This window comes from Xenopus tropicalis, chromosome 4 (genome assembly GCF_000004195.4).
Source record: "Xenopus tropicalis strain Nigerian chromosome 4, UCB_Xtro_10.0, whole genome shotgun sequence".
In the NCBI taxonomy this organism is placed as follows: domain Eukaryota; kingdom Metazoa; phylum Chordata; class Amphibia; order Anura; family Pipidae; genus Xenopus; species Xenopus tropicalis.
Window position 1 is genome coordinate 134,162,757 of NC_030680.2, and position 17,221 is coordinate 134,179,977.

The 17,221-nt window shown below is 41.9% G+C and overlaps 1 protein-coding gene across 5 annotated transcripts in view; it reads right to left on the reverse strand.

Moving 5' to 3' along the window:
- plxna1 (plexin A1) overlaps positions 1 to 17,221 on the reverse strand; it is a 226,735-nt gene that overhangs the window by 77,203 nt on the left and 132,311 nt on the right. For all 5 annotated transcript variants that reach the window (XM_031899707.1, XM_031899706.1, XM_031899704.1 and 2 more), the window contains 2 exon segments: positions 15,318 to 15,417; positions 837 to 951 (listed from right to left, as the gene is read on the reverse strand). In XM_031899707.1, the coding sequence (XP_031755567.1) occupies positions 837 to 951; positions 15,318 to 15,417 (215 nt within the window).

Below are 17,221 nucleotides of genomic sequence, written 5' to 3' on the forward strand. Positions count from 1 at the left end.
ATTTGTAACGTCGATGTTTAAGTCCCTCCTCCCCTGCCAGGATTTTAAATGATGCAGAAAGAGAAGAACTGTTCCACAGCTGGATTTTAGCATTTAAAAACCGCATTTATCCTTTTTGAAGGAACGGAAAATAGTAATATGTATCTTAAGGGGTTCTGAGTTCTGTGGGGCTCTTTAACAAATTTTGATTTGGAAGTAAGAGTTCCCCTTTAATACTCGGTGTTGCGAGAACCAATCCCTACTGAGTCTTGCTGAGGGGGCTCATTGGGGTAGCTTAGCACTGATAAATTTCGTGTTGTAAAACAAAATGATCTGGTCTGTCAAAGAAAAAAAAAATCACACTACATCATATTTATGCTTGTATACGCTTCTCTTTACTTTATATAACGCACAAGAGTGATGAATATCCTATACAGTGATGTCATTTCTGTCACATGACTCACTGAAACTTGTGTATAATAACAAATAACCCTGTTATAAAATATGTGGATGTCAGACGTTACCTCAGAGTTCTATGACTTGTATGAATGTTCTTGTATATGGCCATGGTATTCCTTGGTGACTTAGTATTCATATATATTTAATATAGGAGCTACATTATTTCCTATATAAACAACGCCGACAGTGTCAGTTATGGGCCACTGGGACAACTGCAGCACTTAAAGGGGTGGAACGATTTAAAATGAACTTATAATATGATGCAGACCAGGAAAACCAGTGGCTTGTGAAATGATATTGACAATGTATAGAAAAGAACATTTGGAAACAATCTGAGAGCTGAAGCATTTCAAGTGGAAAGCAAGGATCTTTGTGATGCTCAATGGCAGGCCGCTTACCTCCGACATGTTAACTCGGCCCTCTTGAAAGGAGCAGTCGGCTGCATTGTGGGTACACACGTGTCTGTATTTGCACCAGTGGCAGGGGAAGGATCCGTTTACACAGGAGAGGCATCTGTGAGAACAAAACACAAAGGTTCTGCATGAAATCATGGATTAAGCTAATGTGGCTTTTAGCAAACAAACACATAAAAGAGATAAGACAAAGAAATTCCACCACAGCAATGTATTAACAAAGATCGGGGCCAAAACGCGTTAAACAAGTCTCTTTTAAAAAGTGTCCCCTGAACTAGAAAAAGATAGACTTTGTTTATTACAGTACAAGTATGGAACTTGTTATCCTGGGGGTTTTCTGGATCAAATTGGATCTCCATAGCTTTAATCTATTAAATTAAAATTTAAACATTAAATAAACCCAATAGAATTGTTTTGCCTCCAATAAGGATTAATAATATCTTAGTTGGGATCAAGTACAAGGTACTGTTTTATTATTACAGAGAAAAGGGAATCATTTAACCATTAAATAAACCCAATAGGGCTGTTCTGCCCCAATAAGGGGTAATTATATCTTAGTTGGGATCAAGTACAAGGTACTGTTTTATTATTACAGAGAAAAGGAAATCATTTAACCATTAAATAAACCCAATAGGGCTGTTCTGCCCCCAATAAGGGGTAATTATATCTTAGTTGGGATCAAGTACAGGCACTGTTTTATTATTACAGAGAAAAGGGAATCATTTAACCATTAAATAAACCCAATAGGGCTGTTCTGCCCCCAATAAGGGGTAATTATATCTTAGTTGGAATCAAGTACAAGCTACTGTTTTATTATTACAAGTGTCGGACTGGGACCCCAGTGGCTCACAAAAAACCTTAGACCATAGGCCCACTCTCTAAACTATTTTTCCTCTTTGCTCCCATTCAGAAATAGGGAATGACCATGAAGCAGACCAAATGGTCGGGAGCAAAAGGGCCCACTGACCCCTGGGCCTACTGGGAGTTTTCTTGGTATCCTGATGGGCCAGTCCTACACTGATTATTACAGTGAAAGAGGAAAAACAATACAATTATTCGATTAAAATGGAGTCTGTGGGTGATGGCCTTTCCATATTCTGAGCTTTTTGGATAACGGTTCCTTTATTATGGATTGCATTAAACCCTTTTCTGCAAAGAGGCTCCCATATAAAGCTTTATTTTGAAATAAGAGTAATTATTAGACTGGACATACAAGGCTAGTGCCTGCGGATAAATGCCTGCCTACGCTGGCATCAGCATTCTTCCTTGCCTACATCTGTAACCACTGCATGGACCTGGGTGCTGGCAAAAGATGGTGGATTTTGGCTCAAAAATGGATACTCACACATTTCTGCAACAAAATCCGCCAGCTGTGCCGACACAATGGTTACGGGTGCAGGCAAGGAAGGAGGTGAATGCCTAATTCACAGCCTGTGTTTCTTCCACAGGCCCAGAATCTGCCACGTGTGGCACTAGCCTTAATGTCAGTAACCATCACGGCACACGTTAGCAAGACAACGCTGTTCAGCATCTCACTGAAATCTTATTTATTAACTTGATAAACAGTTTTTAATGCAGAAAAAAAAAACTTGTCCTGCTTAATGAACAAGAGGCCCCACTGCCAGAAACTCCGCATTAATTCAAAGCCATTGAAATGAAAATTATAAACACATAAAGGTTGAGACATTTACATTTTGCTGAGCACGCGGCCCGCTCGTTGGCTCACAATAAAGAGAGTGTTAATCTCTTTGCTTTACTCCCATTATCTGCCACAAACGGGTTTCTAATAATTCTGCTCAATGAGTTTTACTCTTCCTGGAGATTTCATCATGTAAAGGAATCAAAGAAATAAAAATACAGTGCTCCGCCACCACAAAAAAGGGGGAGAAAGTATTGTGCTCTTGAAGGAGAATTATAGGAAATGCAGGAAAACAAAGTCCTCTAAGGGGGAAAATGCTGTTTAAATTCCAGCCATTTGTCATCTAAACAAGGCTTACTGTTTCAAATGAAATCAGCGAAGGAGCAAAATAAAGAATAACGGGCACTTCTCTGGGATGGTATATGGTTCCCAGATATCTACAATGTGGTCTCTCAATTAGCTTCCATTATTTCTACTCTAATAGGAAAAAAATAGTTTCCCTGGCTGTCACTTGTCTCCAAAGCAGCTGAATGGGTACTTACACTTAAAGGGCCCCTGCACCTGTGCTACATTTATCCCTCCTTACAGGTTATGACAAAACCCAGGGAGTTGGCCCTGCCATTTATGGCCCATTCGGCACGGCAGCCTTAACCCCCATCCCCCCCCCAATGAAGCCACATCACACCTCTTTGCAGTTTAGTGATTCCACATTCTGGCTTTGTGTTATGGGATATAATAACAATAGATGACTAAAGCAGGCCATATATTGCATGATCTGGGTTTGGCAAGGTTTTAACAGATCTCTCAGTGGAGGACCAAACTAGCCAGATGCCCTAGGCAACTGGTCCCCTCTCCCCCTACAAGCGTGCATGCATCATGGGCAACTGGTCCCTCGGCTGAGGTGTTCAGCCGAAACGTCAGTTCGTCTACTCTCTCTCTCTCTATATATATATATATACTGTTAAGCAATATACCAGCACACCTATGATGCTGTACTACACTACAAGTAACGTCAGAGGTTTATATAAGGACACCCCAACCCCTCAGATATTTTGCCTTTTAACTTCACTAAACTCCCCGCCGCCTCTCCTTTAGCATTTGAAAACGTAGATGTCATTAGTCATTTTAATAGAAGCGGATATAATTTTATTTACACTAGAGACTCCTTAAATGAACGGCGCTGACATTTGGTAAATGCGTGCATTTAACGAATACGTTGTAGCTATTAGGCAAAGTAAATGGAGAGTTAATAAGGAGATGCATTTACAGCCAAGGATATTTCAGCGCCAGGCGGAAACCTACGGATGCTCAGTGGAGCTGACAAAGCGAAGGCGACAAGATAACCTTTAAATAAAGGAGCACGGAACCGTGGGATGCAAAAAACTTTAAAAGGCAGAAATTTCAAAGGATTCTGGGTCTAAAAAAAAAAAACACAGTTCAGTCTTTATTATTGGACTAAACTGCAGTCTAAACTGATGTTTAATAAATCTGTTCCATATACAGGTTAAGCCCATTTCCTTAAGGATTTTGGGATAAAATGGCTTACTAGTGAGCCCCTCAGTTTCAAAAATGTTCTTCCTGCGGCAGACAAATCTCCCCTGGGGTATAGCAGCTGTGCCAGAAAAACTTCTCGGTTCTACAGGACTAGGAAAGTGCCTATATGACAAATTTGCCATCAGACTTACATTTCAACTGTGGCTCCATGTATGAGCCTGGCACTCACAGCAGGAGTGAATTGTTTGCTGCAGGAAAACATGAAGCTGAGGCAGATTGCTAGCCAAACAATAATTATCTAAAATAAAAAAAATAAAAAAAAAACACTACAAAATACAGAATATTTTTTAAATATACCATAAACGCTAATTACAGTAAGGGTTACCCAGTCTACGTACACAGTAGTTGCCAAACTTATGGTTGGGATGACACTTTTCTGAATAACTTTTGCCAGCCAGTGGGGGGGCGGGAACAATAAGGCACAGGCTGCTGGGCTGTTATGTAAAATGGGCAGGGCCATGAAGGGTTACGGAGCAATTCAGGATGAAAAAAAAAAGCTTAGGTTTGGGGCGCTTTCGGTGCTTTTCCTAATGGTATTACAAATTTACGAGCAACTACATTGCCAGTAATTTTGCAATATCAGCCCTTGCCTTGGCAGGCGTTTTATCGGCTAGGCTGGTAAAATACCATCCAGGCGGCAACCCCAGGCCCTAGGATCTGGTGGTGTATGGCCAGTTTAAAGATGCCCATACACGTAAAAATTTGCTCGCCTGGCGAGGTCGCCAAGCGAGCGGATCTTCACCCGATATCCCCACCTACAGGTGGGTTATACTGGGGAAAATGTAGGCTGATTCGATCAAATTATAACGACGGCAATGGGGTAGTCGGTTCAGGGACCGCATCAACAAGCCGATGTGGTCCCCGATCCAACTGAATCTTTAAACCTGCCCGATCGATATCTGGACAATTTCAGGCCGTTTCTGCCCCTACACGAATCTGTCCAAGGGACCGATATCAGCAGCTACAATCGGCCTGTGTATGGGGACCTTAAGAGTGTTGGGAATGCTACTGATTGACTGCTATCTCTCACAGAGCGAGAAACCCACAAGCAGCCCTTTCTTAACTAATGTTTGAAACACTGAAAAAGGGTAATTACCAGAACGTTTTAAAAGCTGCAAAAGGGTAATTAAGTATGCTTGGGCTGTGCAAATGATCTGAAGAATAAACAGTCAGCAATGAAAAGGGTGACATTTCATCGGATCTGTAGTCCTGGTGAGCAGTGGCACCTTCACAAATAATGGTGAAACCAAGGGCAGGCAGGACACAAGTTCACCGGCACAGGGGATCGCTCGGAACTTTCAGGTTTCTACATAATGAGCTGTTAAGTTTAATTTGTAAATAGTGCTCCTTAATAAAGCAACAGACTCTTGGTGTCAATTAGCATGCATGGCTAGTAACAATAATAGGCAATTAGCTCGCTATCTCAAGGTCATATTCATTTATCTGCTAGGTAATGGAGCACCTCACCCATGCACGAGACCCAAAATTTTCATCAGCGGATGAGACGGAGAAATTTTTGCCTGCTTCAGATGTTGTCAAATAAGAACACCCAGCGTCGAACCGACACCATCTTAGGACAAAGGCCACCCATCCTTTCTGTATTAATGATCCCTAGATGATGGTTGGCAAAGAGCTCCAACATGATTGTTTATAACTACAATTCCCAGAATCTCCTCATACTCAACAATATTGCTCAGATAAAGAGATGTTTGAACTGTCCTTGAGTTAAACAAACGAACCATAAAAGGGCAAAAAGATAATTACTACATGACTGTTCCTGTTCAGGCTTATCAAGCATGTGTAATGCAGACCCTGCTGCCTCAGCACATTTCGGCTGAATATTTCAGACTGCTTGATAGATTATATCATTTGATACAACCAGTCTCATAATAGAAATCAATGCAAGATCAGTTTCTGGGCTGGAAGGCCTTGGATATCTGGAATACCAATGTGGCCACAGAGAAATCATCTGTGGGATAGCAGGTATAGTAGGGAGAGATGGTGCCTATAGTAGCAGTAGGCGGATAATAGCCTCTGGGAAGGGATTGGGGCTGTGGGATAGCAGGTATTGTAGGGAGAGATGGTGCCTATAGTAGCAGTAGGCGGATAATAGCCTCTGGGAAGGGACTGGGGCTGTGGGATAGCAGGTATTGTAGGGAGAGATGGTGCCTATAGTAGCAGTAGGCGGATAATAGCCTCTGGGAAGGGACTGGGGCTGTGGGATAGCAGGTATAGTAGGGAAAGATGGTGCCTATAGTAGCAGGGGGGGATAATAGCCTCTGGGAAGGGACTGTGGCTGTGGGATAGCAGGTATAGTAGGGAGAGATGGTGCCTATAGTAGCAGTGGGGGGATAATAGCCTCTGGGAAGGGACTGGGGCTGTGGGATAGCAGGTATAGTAGGGAGAGATGGCGCCTATAGTAGCAGTGGGAGGATATTAGCCTCTGGGAAGGGACTGTGTAGGTGAAATGCTGGGCATACCAAGCAGAGATAGCTACTTTACATCAGTTTCTACATCAGTCAGTAGTCATTGTTTCCAAGAGATGAAGGCTGAAAACCTAGGCACCAAGGGTCTACCAAAATCCCAAACTAGGAAGTATAATTACATTTTACAATAAGTACAAGGCAGCTTTCTCATTTCAAGTGATTAAAGTATATTTGAATTGGGGCAACCTCAGCTTCCAACCATCTAATGGAACACATATCATTACTATCTGATATAGCTGATGTAAATGAGGACCAAAACATGTTGATCTTACCATCTATGTAGCTTAGTACAGCAAAAGCAGCTTGAATAGATCATGTTGCATCTGTAACAACCCACAGAGACGTTTGGGCTTATGCTAATTATTAGTCATAGCATGATTTTCCTTGCGTTTGTGACCCCTAAACTTTGACCCCATTCACTCAGCAGGATTTAACCATTTTCCTCAAACAAAAACCCCTCTATATTCTGCCCAGAGCCTGTACTGTATTCCTTCCAAGGGACTAAGCCGCTGGGTAATTAGTCTTCTGGAGCTATTTAAATACAGAGACACGCACATCAGAGCAAAGTGTCTGAAGTCACTCTTGGAAATGTTCTTAGTGAGAACTAAACACAACAACAAGACTGAAAGTAGCAAAGCCCCCAGAATAACTGGCGTAATACACATCCGCCTTAAGTTTTAATAAAGCACTGAAATCATGAAGAATTCTTTAAAAATGTGCACATAAAAGAAAAATTATGATCTATGAAATTCTTTAGATATGATATTATTACTAAGTTTTACATTTATTTTACTTTTAATTTGCTGTCAATAAGCCTAAGTAACAATGTTTTTGTTGACTGTACCGTACTGGATATCACATGGTTCCAGCTCTTTGAAACAAAAAGACCAGATAATGTCCACTTGACTAGACATGACTAGGCTATCCCCACTTGACTAGACATGACTAGGCTATCTCCACTTGACTAGACATGACTAGGCTATCCCCACTTGACTAGACATGACTAGGCTATCCCCACTTGACTAGACATGACTAGGCTATCCCCACTTGACTAGACATGACTAGGCTATCCCCACTTGACTAGACATGACTAGGCTATCCCCACTTGACTAGACATGACTAGGCTATCCCCACTTGACTAGACATGACTAGGCTATCTCCACTTGACTAGACATGACTAGGCTATCCCCACTTGACTAGACATGACTAGGCTATCCCCACTTGACTAGACATGACTAGGCTATCTCCACTTGACTAGACATGACTAGGCTATCCCCACTTGACTAGACATGACTAGGCTATCCCCACTTGACTAGACATGACTAGGCTATCTCCACTTGACTAGACATGACTAGGCTATCCCCACTTGACTAGGCATGACTAGGCTATCCCCACTTGACTAGGCATGACTAGGCTATCTCCACTTGACTAGACATGACTAGGCTATCCTCACTTGACCAAACAAACTATTGCTCTGTGAGGCTACAATTTTATTGTTACTTTTTATTACTTATCTTTCCAATTAGGCCCTCCTTTATTCAGATTCCTCTTACTCTGTCTGGTCTGATGTTAAACTGGACCCCAGCAACCTGATGTCTGCCAAAATTACAAACTAGAGAGCTGGTAAACAAAAATCTAAATCATTCAAAAAATGTAGATAATTAAAAATGAAGACCAACTGTCTCAGAATAGCACTCTACATTAGTGATCCTCAACCAGTGCCTCGGGGGCAACATCTTGGATGTTGCTCCCAGTGCCCCAAAACCAGGTAGTTAATTTTGAATTCCTGACTTGGGGGCAAGTTTTGGTTGAATAAAAACAAGATTTCCTACCAAATAAAGCCCCTGTAAGCTGATAGGGTGCATAGAGGCTGCCTAATAGCCAATCACAGCCCTTATTTGGCTCCTCCATGAACTTTTATGGTGCTTGTGTTGCTCCCCAAGTCTTTTCACATTTGAGTGTGGCTCACGAGTAAGAAAGGTTGGGGATCCCTGGGCTACATCATACTAAACGTTTATTTATGATGAACAACCCCTGAAACTGATGCCGCAGTGATCTAAAGGTATCTCACTACAAATCTAACTATGGAATAGAACCAGCACACTTCTGCTTTCACCAAGAAATTCATCCTACTATTTAGCAGGATTAACAATATAAAAACAAAACAAAAAATAACAGTTATCACTTAAATAAAAGCTATTCTGAAAGCTTGGGCAGCAATTCAACATGAAATAGAAAACTACATTACACTTTGAGAGTAAACTCAATACAGTAAAGAACACCTTTAAAGAAACTTCCCCTTCCACTTCCCACTAATGGCTTGTGATGGTTAGCGCCGAGACCACAGCTTCTAAAAAATCAGAAATGAAAACAAGACTAAAACAAGCAAATAAAATAATGAGTTCCTGACAGGTAGTTCAGCTGCTGCTGGTTAGAGATTTCTGAAAAATAAAGCCAAAATTCCCACAATACGAGTCTGTAGCTTGCCCACCATGTATTTACTACTACAACCCCAATATAACCACAGTTTGCATCTGTGATGCATTGATCGGATATATTACTATGACCCAGGGCAATAGTGCATGAACTTATAGGACAGGTGGTAAGTACAGGGCTCCACTGCGGCCTGCATCGGCTGCCAACCTGTCAGAATGATATGGGGATATAAAAGGATGGGAGTGAAGGAGGTGCCTATATGTCCCGCCTCTCATGAATACAGTGGTGCTATGGCGACTGTGCTCTGAGAACTGCAACAATTCACTTAAGGTCCCATAAGTGACCTTCTCGCCAAGCGAGCAGATCTTCACCCGATATCCCCACCTATGGGTGGGCGATATCGGGGAACGTGTAGGCTAATTCCCTGGCCCTGGGGCCAAACGATCGAATAATAACGACGGGTATAGGCCGATGCGTCCCTGATCCGACTAGATTTTTTAGCCTGCCCAATCGATATCTGGCCGATTTTAGGCCAGATATCGGTTGGACAGGCCCGTCGGTAGTGCCCATACACGGCCGATTAGCTGCCGAATCGGTCTAAGGGGCCGATATCGGCAGTTAGAATCGGCCCGTGTATGGGGACCTTTAGGCTTATAGGCATGGTATAAAGTGCAAAAAGAAAATTATCCACTGTGTTTTTTTTATCCACTTGGTTTTTCAGTTTGTAAATGACCCTTACTGTTCCTTCTTCACATTAAAAATTTAACCAGTATAAGGGTTAATGGCACAATGGATGTTGGTGGCAATAAATCTTCACTACCGAGGGTGAAAAAAGACGTGCCGTTCCCGTTCCACAGCTACAACTGGAATCACTGGGGGTAAAACACAGCATGAAGTTGCCCAAAGCTTCCTGGCAAACGTCAGGCTACTTCGGCGATTTCAATGTTCGCTGGTGGGAAAGGATTTGCAGGAGATCAGTCGCCCATGGTAGAGAAGATTTATCGCGTGCCACTAATCTCCTAGTGTGTCATTGCCCTTTAAGGAAGCATTAGTTAGTAAGTTGCTTTCATAATATACCTTACAGGTCCATGCTGTTAAAGGGGAACTCTGGCTTCTGAATCAAAATTAGTTAAAGAGCCCCACACAACACTGAAACCCTAATCACTGTAATCTGTCCTTTCAAAATTTAAAAAGTATGAATAAATACCATTTTTATATGCTGAAATCCAGCTGCTAAACAGTTCTTCTCTTGCTGCATCATTTGAAACCTCGGCAGGGGAGGAGGGACTAAAACACATGTTACAAATTGTAACTTCTCCACTTTGCACTGTGATGTTCCTTTCCTCATTGGCATAACGTGTGCAGGGAATTGTGGGATTGGGAGGATGCAGACTGAAGGCAGGCTGGGGACAGGCGACTACTGTTTTTACATTTATTTTGAAACATTTTATTTGAGTCACAAAGTAGTCAGCCAGATCAGCAGGGGAACAGGGGGCGGGGCTTAGGGAACTGTTCCAAATCATATTATTAGATTAAAAAATCATGAAAAGACTGCATATTTTTTAATTGATGAATGTTGCAAAGTAACGTGAAATTATGCTTACTTTTCAAAAACCTTTAAGTTGTGTTTGGGTGGAGTTCCCCTTTAATATAAGGCAAACAAGTTCTGCTGCCTGTCCTCAACAGGAGTTTACTTGTTTGGTTTGAGTGAGCACATTACTAAATAATATCTGAACATAAATAAAAATAATAACGACAGACGGCAGAACAGATTTCTTAAAGCACCACTACGCTATAAGGCGCGTCTATTGAAGGGCTGCTGTCTATTTCATTAAAACATCAGAGAAAAAGAAACCCACCAAAGCAATGGCACAGTATGAAACTTCGTAAACAGCCGGAGAATATTTAAGAACAGAATATGCATTACAGACTGCATTTTAAATTCAAGGAATCTTTTCCCATTCCCCATCAGAGTTAAGGTCCCCGTACACTATAAGAACTGCTCGCTTGGCGATGTTGCCAAGCGAGCGGATCTTTACCCGATATCCCCACCTACAGGTGGGCGATATCGGGTAGGAAGTTGCTTTAAAAAAAAATAATCCGATCGTTTGGCCCTGAGGCCAAACGATCGGATTACATTTGCGGCCATGGGCAGTCGGTTCGGGAACCGCATCAACGAGCCGATCCGACCGGATTTTCTAACCTGGCCGATCGATATCTAGCCAATTTCAGGCCAGATATCGGTCGGCCAGGCCGCTCGTTTCTGCCCATACACGGGCCGATTAGCTGCCGAATCGGTCCAAGGGACCCATATCGGCAGCTTCTATTGGCCCGTGTATGGGGGCCTTTAGACTTTTAATATGTCAAGGTAGGACACTCTCCATGGAGTGGCGTTCGGAAGCTCGCGGTTCCCCTTCGAGGTACACATCCAGCCGCCGCCGTCATTCCAAAGCCATTAAATATAAATCTGTACTATGCAGAAAGATACAAAAAAAAGGGGGATATATATACACACACAACAACACTGAGGAAATATTTAATTAAGCGGCTCTTGCAAAGCAGCAAAGGAAAAAAAAATTCATTTCCATGTCGTCTTTGTAGGCTCTTTTCCCTCTCGCTTCAAAATGAGAAGCCGTTAGCTTTACCTACAAACATGTTAATTGGCCTGCTCCTTATGCAGATTTATGCAGTTTGATTTCAGCAACGGATATTAATTTAAAGATTGCACAGAGCCGTCATTCTCTGGTGGGTTTGGGAGTTGAGGGGGAAAGAGATAATCCTCTGTGCAGCCCCTTAAAGATTTGATGTTTGGGTGAACCTTCAACCGCTAAATACTCATTAGAGGAGAGCAACTGTGTCATTTGGAATCCCATGAATCCCCAGTTTCCAAAGCCGGCAATGGCTGCAAAGTAATCTCCCGGTGGCCCAAATGTGTCTTTTACTGCTTTAATGAGGCCACTTTGCAACTTCTGGAAACAGGCGGCCAGATCTTACTTAAAAAAACAAAAACTGAGAAGTTCAATGAATTCTGAACTATTTGAAAAACACAAACACACTACATTGAGAAGAATATAAATCGCTTATTGCTCCGAATCATTATAAGACCCTTTCTCGAGCGATTTTACAAAGAAAGCATCGTCATTCAAAACTATTGGAATGGCTGAAAGTAAAACCCACTGAGCGGGAAGTGGCTGCCATTTCCCCATTGCACTGAATGTCATTTCTAATTGTGGGAGGGGAATATGACACCTGGATTTGTGGGAAATGGAAACGCTCCGTTGTTGAAATCTCTAGTAATCGCTTGTTAGGAAAAGACGAGACGCTGGAACTCACTTTTTAAAAATCTTCACGTGGGACATTAGCCTAAAGGCCTTCAATTCAACTGTATCTGATAAATAGCATGAAGGCCAAGTCAAGGTTCATGGGATGAATGGATGAAGAACGTACAATCAGCAACATACAATTGACTGAAAGTGTAGTTGCAGCTCCACCTCACTCCTCCATTTGCCAATGTGCCACCAATGGAACGGATTTCCAAACCTGCCCAATTCCCAAACTGACCAACAGCATTAGGGTGGCCACACATGTGGTGATCTGACGATGTTTCGTGCGACCATCGGTCATACGAAACATCGTCAGATCCGCCACACACCGTCAGGGCTGAAACAGCAGATAAAGAGGTAGAAACAATAGGATTTCTACCTCCTTCTGCCGATTCAGCCCTGACGGCAGATTTTGGTCAGGCGCCTTCTATGGCGCCCGATCAAAATTTTCTAACCTGGCCGATCGGCGAGTCGATCGATATCAGCAGCTTCCTGCGATATCGGTCGACTCGCCGACATGCCATACACGCACTGAATATCGTACAAAACGAGGTTTCGTGCGATAGTATTGGTGCGTGTATGACCAGCTTAAGACACAAGTAATTGTAGAAAACATCATTATATACAGTTTCATTTATGTGTGGGTGTACGGCCACCTCTATTTTCTTACATTTAAACCTATTATTCATTCAACGGTGCATATTGGCCTGGTTTTAAATACATAAGATGCCCTTATATATGAAACACCTCTATCAATCATACAAGGTTGGCTAATCTGAGGAGACCAGAACAGGATCAATGCTGTCCAATCAAAACAAATCTACAAGAACATTATCCTTGTTTTAGGTCTGACACAAAGGCTTATTTATCTCTAGCTCACAATGCAGATAAAATGACAAGATGGTTTCAGGCATGAAGGATGAAAACCAGACTGCAAGTTGAGCAGTGGCCAAGCAGCCGAAGAGAGAACCGAGTTCAGCACACTTTATAAAGTCCCTTGGGGCCCACACATATAGGGACAGATCTCCTACAGGCCTGATTAAAGGAAGATGGAACGCTGTTTCTATTTTACATAAGCAATATAGGTTCCATCAAACACAAACACTACCCAACAAAAACACCCTGCTGGATGCCACAGAACAGATATGCCTGCAGCTAGCATTTCCTTTAACAAGAATCATCTAAAGCAAGGAAAGTTTCCATTAGCAAAGCCCTTAATAAAGGGGCCACTCACTGGAAAGGAAAATGACACACAGAATGTAAGCGTTTGTGGAGCAACAGATGACGGTGCACGCATACAGAGGATTCTGCCCTGGAGCTGGCTTAGTGGTACATTCCATTACTCCATAAATGAGCTTTGTGGTTAAAGGGGAAATTAAGCCCCCCAGTTACAGGGTTCAATGAAAAAAAATTAATTGAAAAGTCTATGGCAGGACATCTGTTGTGAACTACAATTCCCACTATCCACCAATGCTGGTAGTTATAGTTTATAGCAGCTGGCAAGCTATGAAATATAGAAAATGGTTCTCTAGTGAACCCAACATTTTTTCTACTGAAGTTTGTGGCCAAGAATAAATTATAAACACATGACCCAAAAAAACATGCACGAACACCTCACTTTCCAAATATCTGAGATATTCAATCTTTCCCATCTCTGGTTTAGATTTAAACAAAAACATTTTGCCGTTACTCATTCTAGAATCCTAAGGGGCGATATGAACATACGTGCCCTGGGCGCTCATCAGGAAGCAGCATGAATACATCTGTTGCTTTGCTGCTTCACTTGAAAATCTGTTACTTGAGTGGAGATATTAGTTCCACCTTAAATTGGCATTACTTTTGCATTAATATTAGCTTTCAGCCATACACCTCTTTTATTCCACCACCTTAGCCCAAAGCAACTTCATTTCAATCAATCTGATCAGCACACTTCTAAATCCATCCTTACATTACACAGTAACACAACTCAGAACACACACGTCGCTAGAAATTCCAACAGGATTGGTACGAGCTTGAAGAGTTTCTCTAAAGGCAAAACATACCCAAGGTAAAGACTACTACACAGTCACAACATCTGAGCATTTTATTAAGTAGTGATATACATTACGCTCACTATCCTTGCTCTAAGGTAGGGGTCTCCATTACTTTTATTTGCCATGCTTCACCCAATTGAAACATGCACGAAGTATACTTCTCCTTAACCTCAGAGGAGACATATGGTTCATTGCCTATATCAGGGATCTCCAAACTTTCTTACTCGTGAGCCACAGTCAAATGTAAAAGACTTGGGGAGCAACACAAGCACCATAAAAGTTCATGGAGGAGCCAAATAAGGGCTAAGATTGGCTATTAGGCAGCCTCTATGCACACCATCAGCTTACAGGGGCTTTATTTGGTAGGAAATCTTGTTTTTATTCAACCAAAACTTGCCCCCAAGTCAGGAATTCAAAAATAACTCCCTGTTTTGGATGTTTGAGAGCAACATCCAAGGGGTTGGGTGAGCAACATGTTGCCCCTGAGCCACTGGTTGGGGATCATTGGTCTATGTTATGCTGTAGATAAGTTGATATGGGTTCTCCTCTCTTTAACAGTTTTAAATAAGGTCAACCTTACATACAGTTAAGGTGGCCATACACAGGCAGATTTAAGCTGCCGATTCAGAACCTTTAGACCAATTCAGCAGCTTATCTGTCCATGTATGAGGACCCCTGACTGGAAAACCCAAACAATATCTGCCCAAATATCATCCATATATCAATCGGCCAGGTTCGATTTTCCCATTGGACTGGGAACCGCATCAGCTCATTGATGCAGTCCTTGATCTGACAGCTCCTATTCTCATTGTTGTAATCCGAAAGTTTGGCCCGGTGGGCATATTGGGGACAGAGCCTTATGTTTGGCAAAATTGCCAAACAAGTGGATCTTATAGTTTATGGCTGACAAGTGTGTTGCAATAAGGGCCATTAGCTTAAAAACAGACAAAGAAAAGAGATAAAAAAAATTAAGAAGATTAGGAAAGAAGACTTACGACTGATGGACACTGCAGTTGTAGAAGACAAAATCCACGCTAGCAAACTTCTTTCCAGTTTCTTTGGATTTAAGGTAGAGTTTCAAAACCCTCTTGTCACCTGAAACCAATGCAAATAAGAAAAGGCATGATATTAGAATGGCTTCTGCTAAATCAATAAGCCCATTTTATATATATATATATATATATATATATATATATATACATACATACATACATACATACATACATACATACAATGTTAGCCGTCATGTTTTACCTTCAAAAGCACTGTGACTGCCACACACACCCTAACAAGCTACTAAAAACTGCCCAATGTACCATTGTCTTACATCTGGAAGGGGGTATGTCAACTGGACTTAAATCAGCCTGATATTCTTGCAGCTTCTCTTGGCTTTTTTTCTAGTGTGAAGAAATAGAAGCTACACTGGTATCTTCCCCAACTTCAGTTTGTCATTTTTATAAACATTCCCAATGCCAATGAGGATATCGAGAGGCATGTGAAGTTGACAAACCACAGACACGAGTTTGGAGCACTGTTTTTGGATAACTGCAAGCAAAAACACAATCTTTCCAGATGTGAGGTACTATAGCCTTTTGTTTTGTTTAACAGCCTTATTATTAAACTGCAGAAGACGTTTACAATACTCGGAATACTAAAAGTTTTAGGCACAGTGTGTGTTTGTCATAAAACACTCAATGTGCATTTGATACAAGACTACCTGCAAGTCTGGAGAAGTTTCGTGGGAACAGAGCCAGACTTTTCTCTATTAGAGATCCATGGGGCTCCATTATCAATCCTAGAGAAGCACCCAAAGGCTTAACTTTAGACTGCACTACACCAATCCCTACCATAGGGGTTTCCAAACATTTAATTGACAAGCAGAAACAAGTGCACTGTGGAAGATGCAACACAATGACCACAGGCCTACAGGTCCCTCTCCTGAAGCATTAGCCCTACACTGTCCCCACTTTGCAATCAATAATTGCCAATACAAATTTAATTTGGGGTCAATGTGTTTTTTCACTCTATACTACCATACGCAAAGTATTGGAGCGAAATGGTTAGAGTGAACTTAACAGAAAGACTTCGTTTGATACATGTTGGAAAAACAGTGAAGGCTTCTATTCGCAAACAAAAGGCAGTTCTTAAAAAATCGGATTTAAAAGGAAAGCACATAAGAGCTGAGTAGGCGTTTTCTGCCAGACTGGGGTCCTTTGTTGTGCAAGTGAAGCAGCTATTTATGAAGTTGGAATTAAGGCAGCAAATAGATCTGTCCCTTCTGTCCCTTGGCTTAGAGGCGCTGACGCCTGTGGTTACTCACACACTGTATCATGTGCAAGATCTGACCCTGTCCCGATGGTGTGGCTTCCCACTGAAACTTCTCTGCCTTCCAGCCCTTAGGAGAGCTGACTATTTGCAATGAGCAGCAAACTCTTTCCAAATAAAGGACAGCCATGTATTGTGCCACAGCACCCCGCTGTCCTTTCATATGGGGAAAGGTTAATCAAGACATTTATATGTGATATTTTAATCACTCGAGGAATAGAGACTGCTCAGTGAAATTCCTGGGAAAACAAACAAAAACAGCACTTGTTCATACATAGCAAAGTGGAGACATAATGAAAAAGTATTTTCTTGCATGTGGAAATTGTCTGTTAAGAGATTTCTATTAATGACAAGGTATAAGGTTAACATAAATATTGAGGAGAGGTATTTTGGAGGTTGTATTTTAGAAAATACCACTACAATACCTGCTATCCCACAGCCCCAGTCCCTTCCCAGAGGCTATTATCCCCCCACTGCTACTATAGGCACCATCTCTCCCTACTATACCTGCTATCCCACAGCCACAGTCCCTTCCCAGAGGCTATTATCCCACTGCTACTATAGGCACCATCTC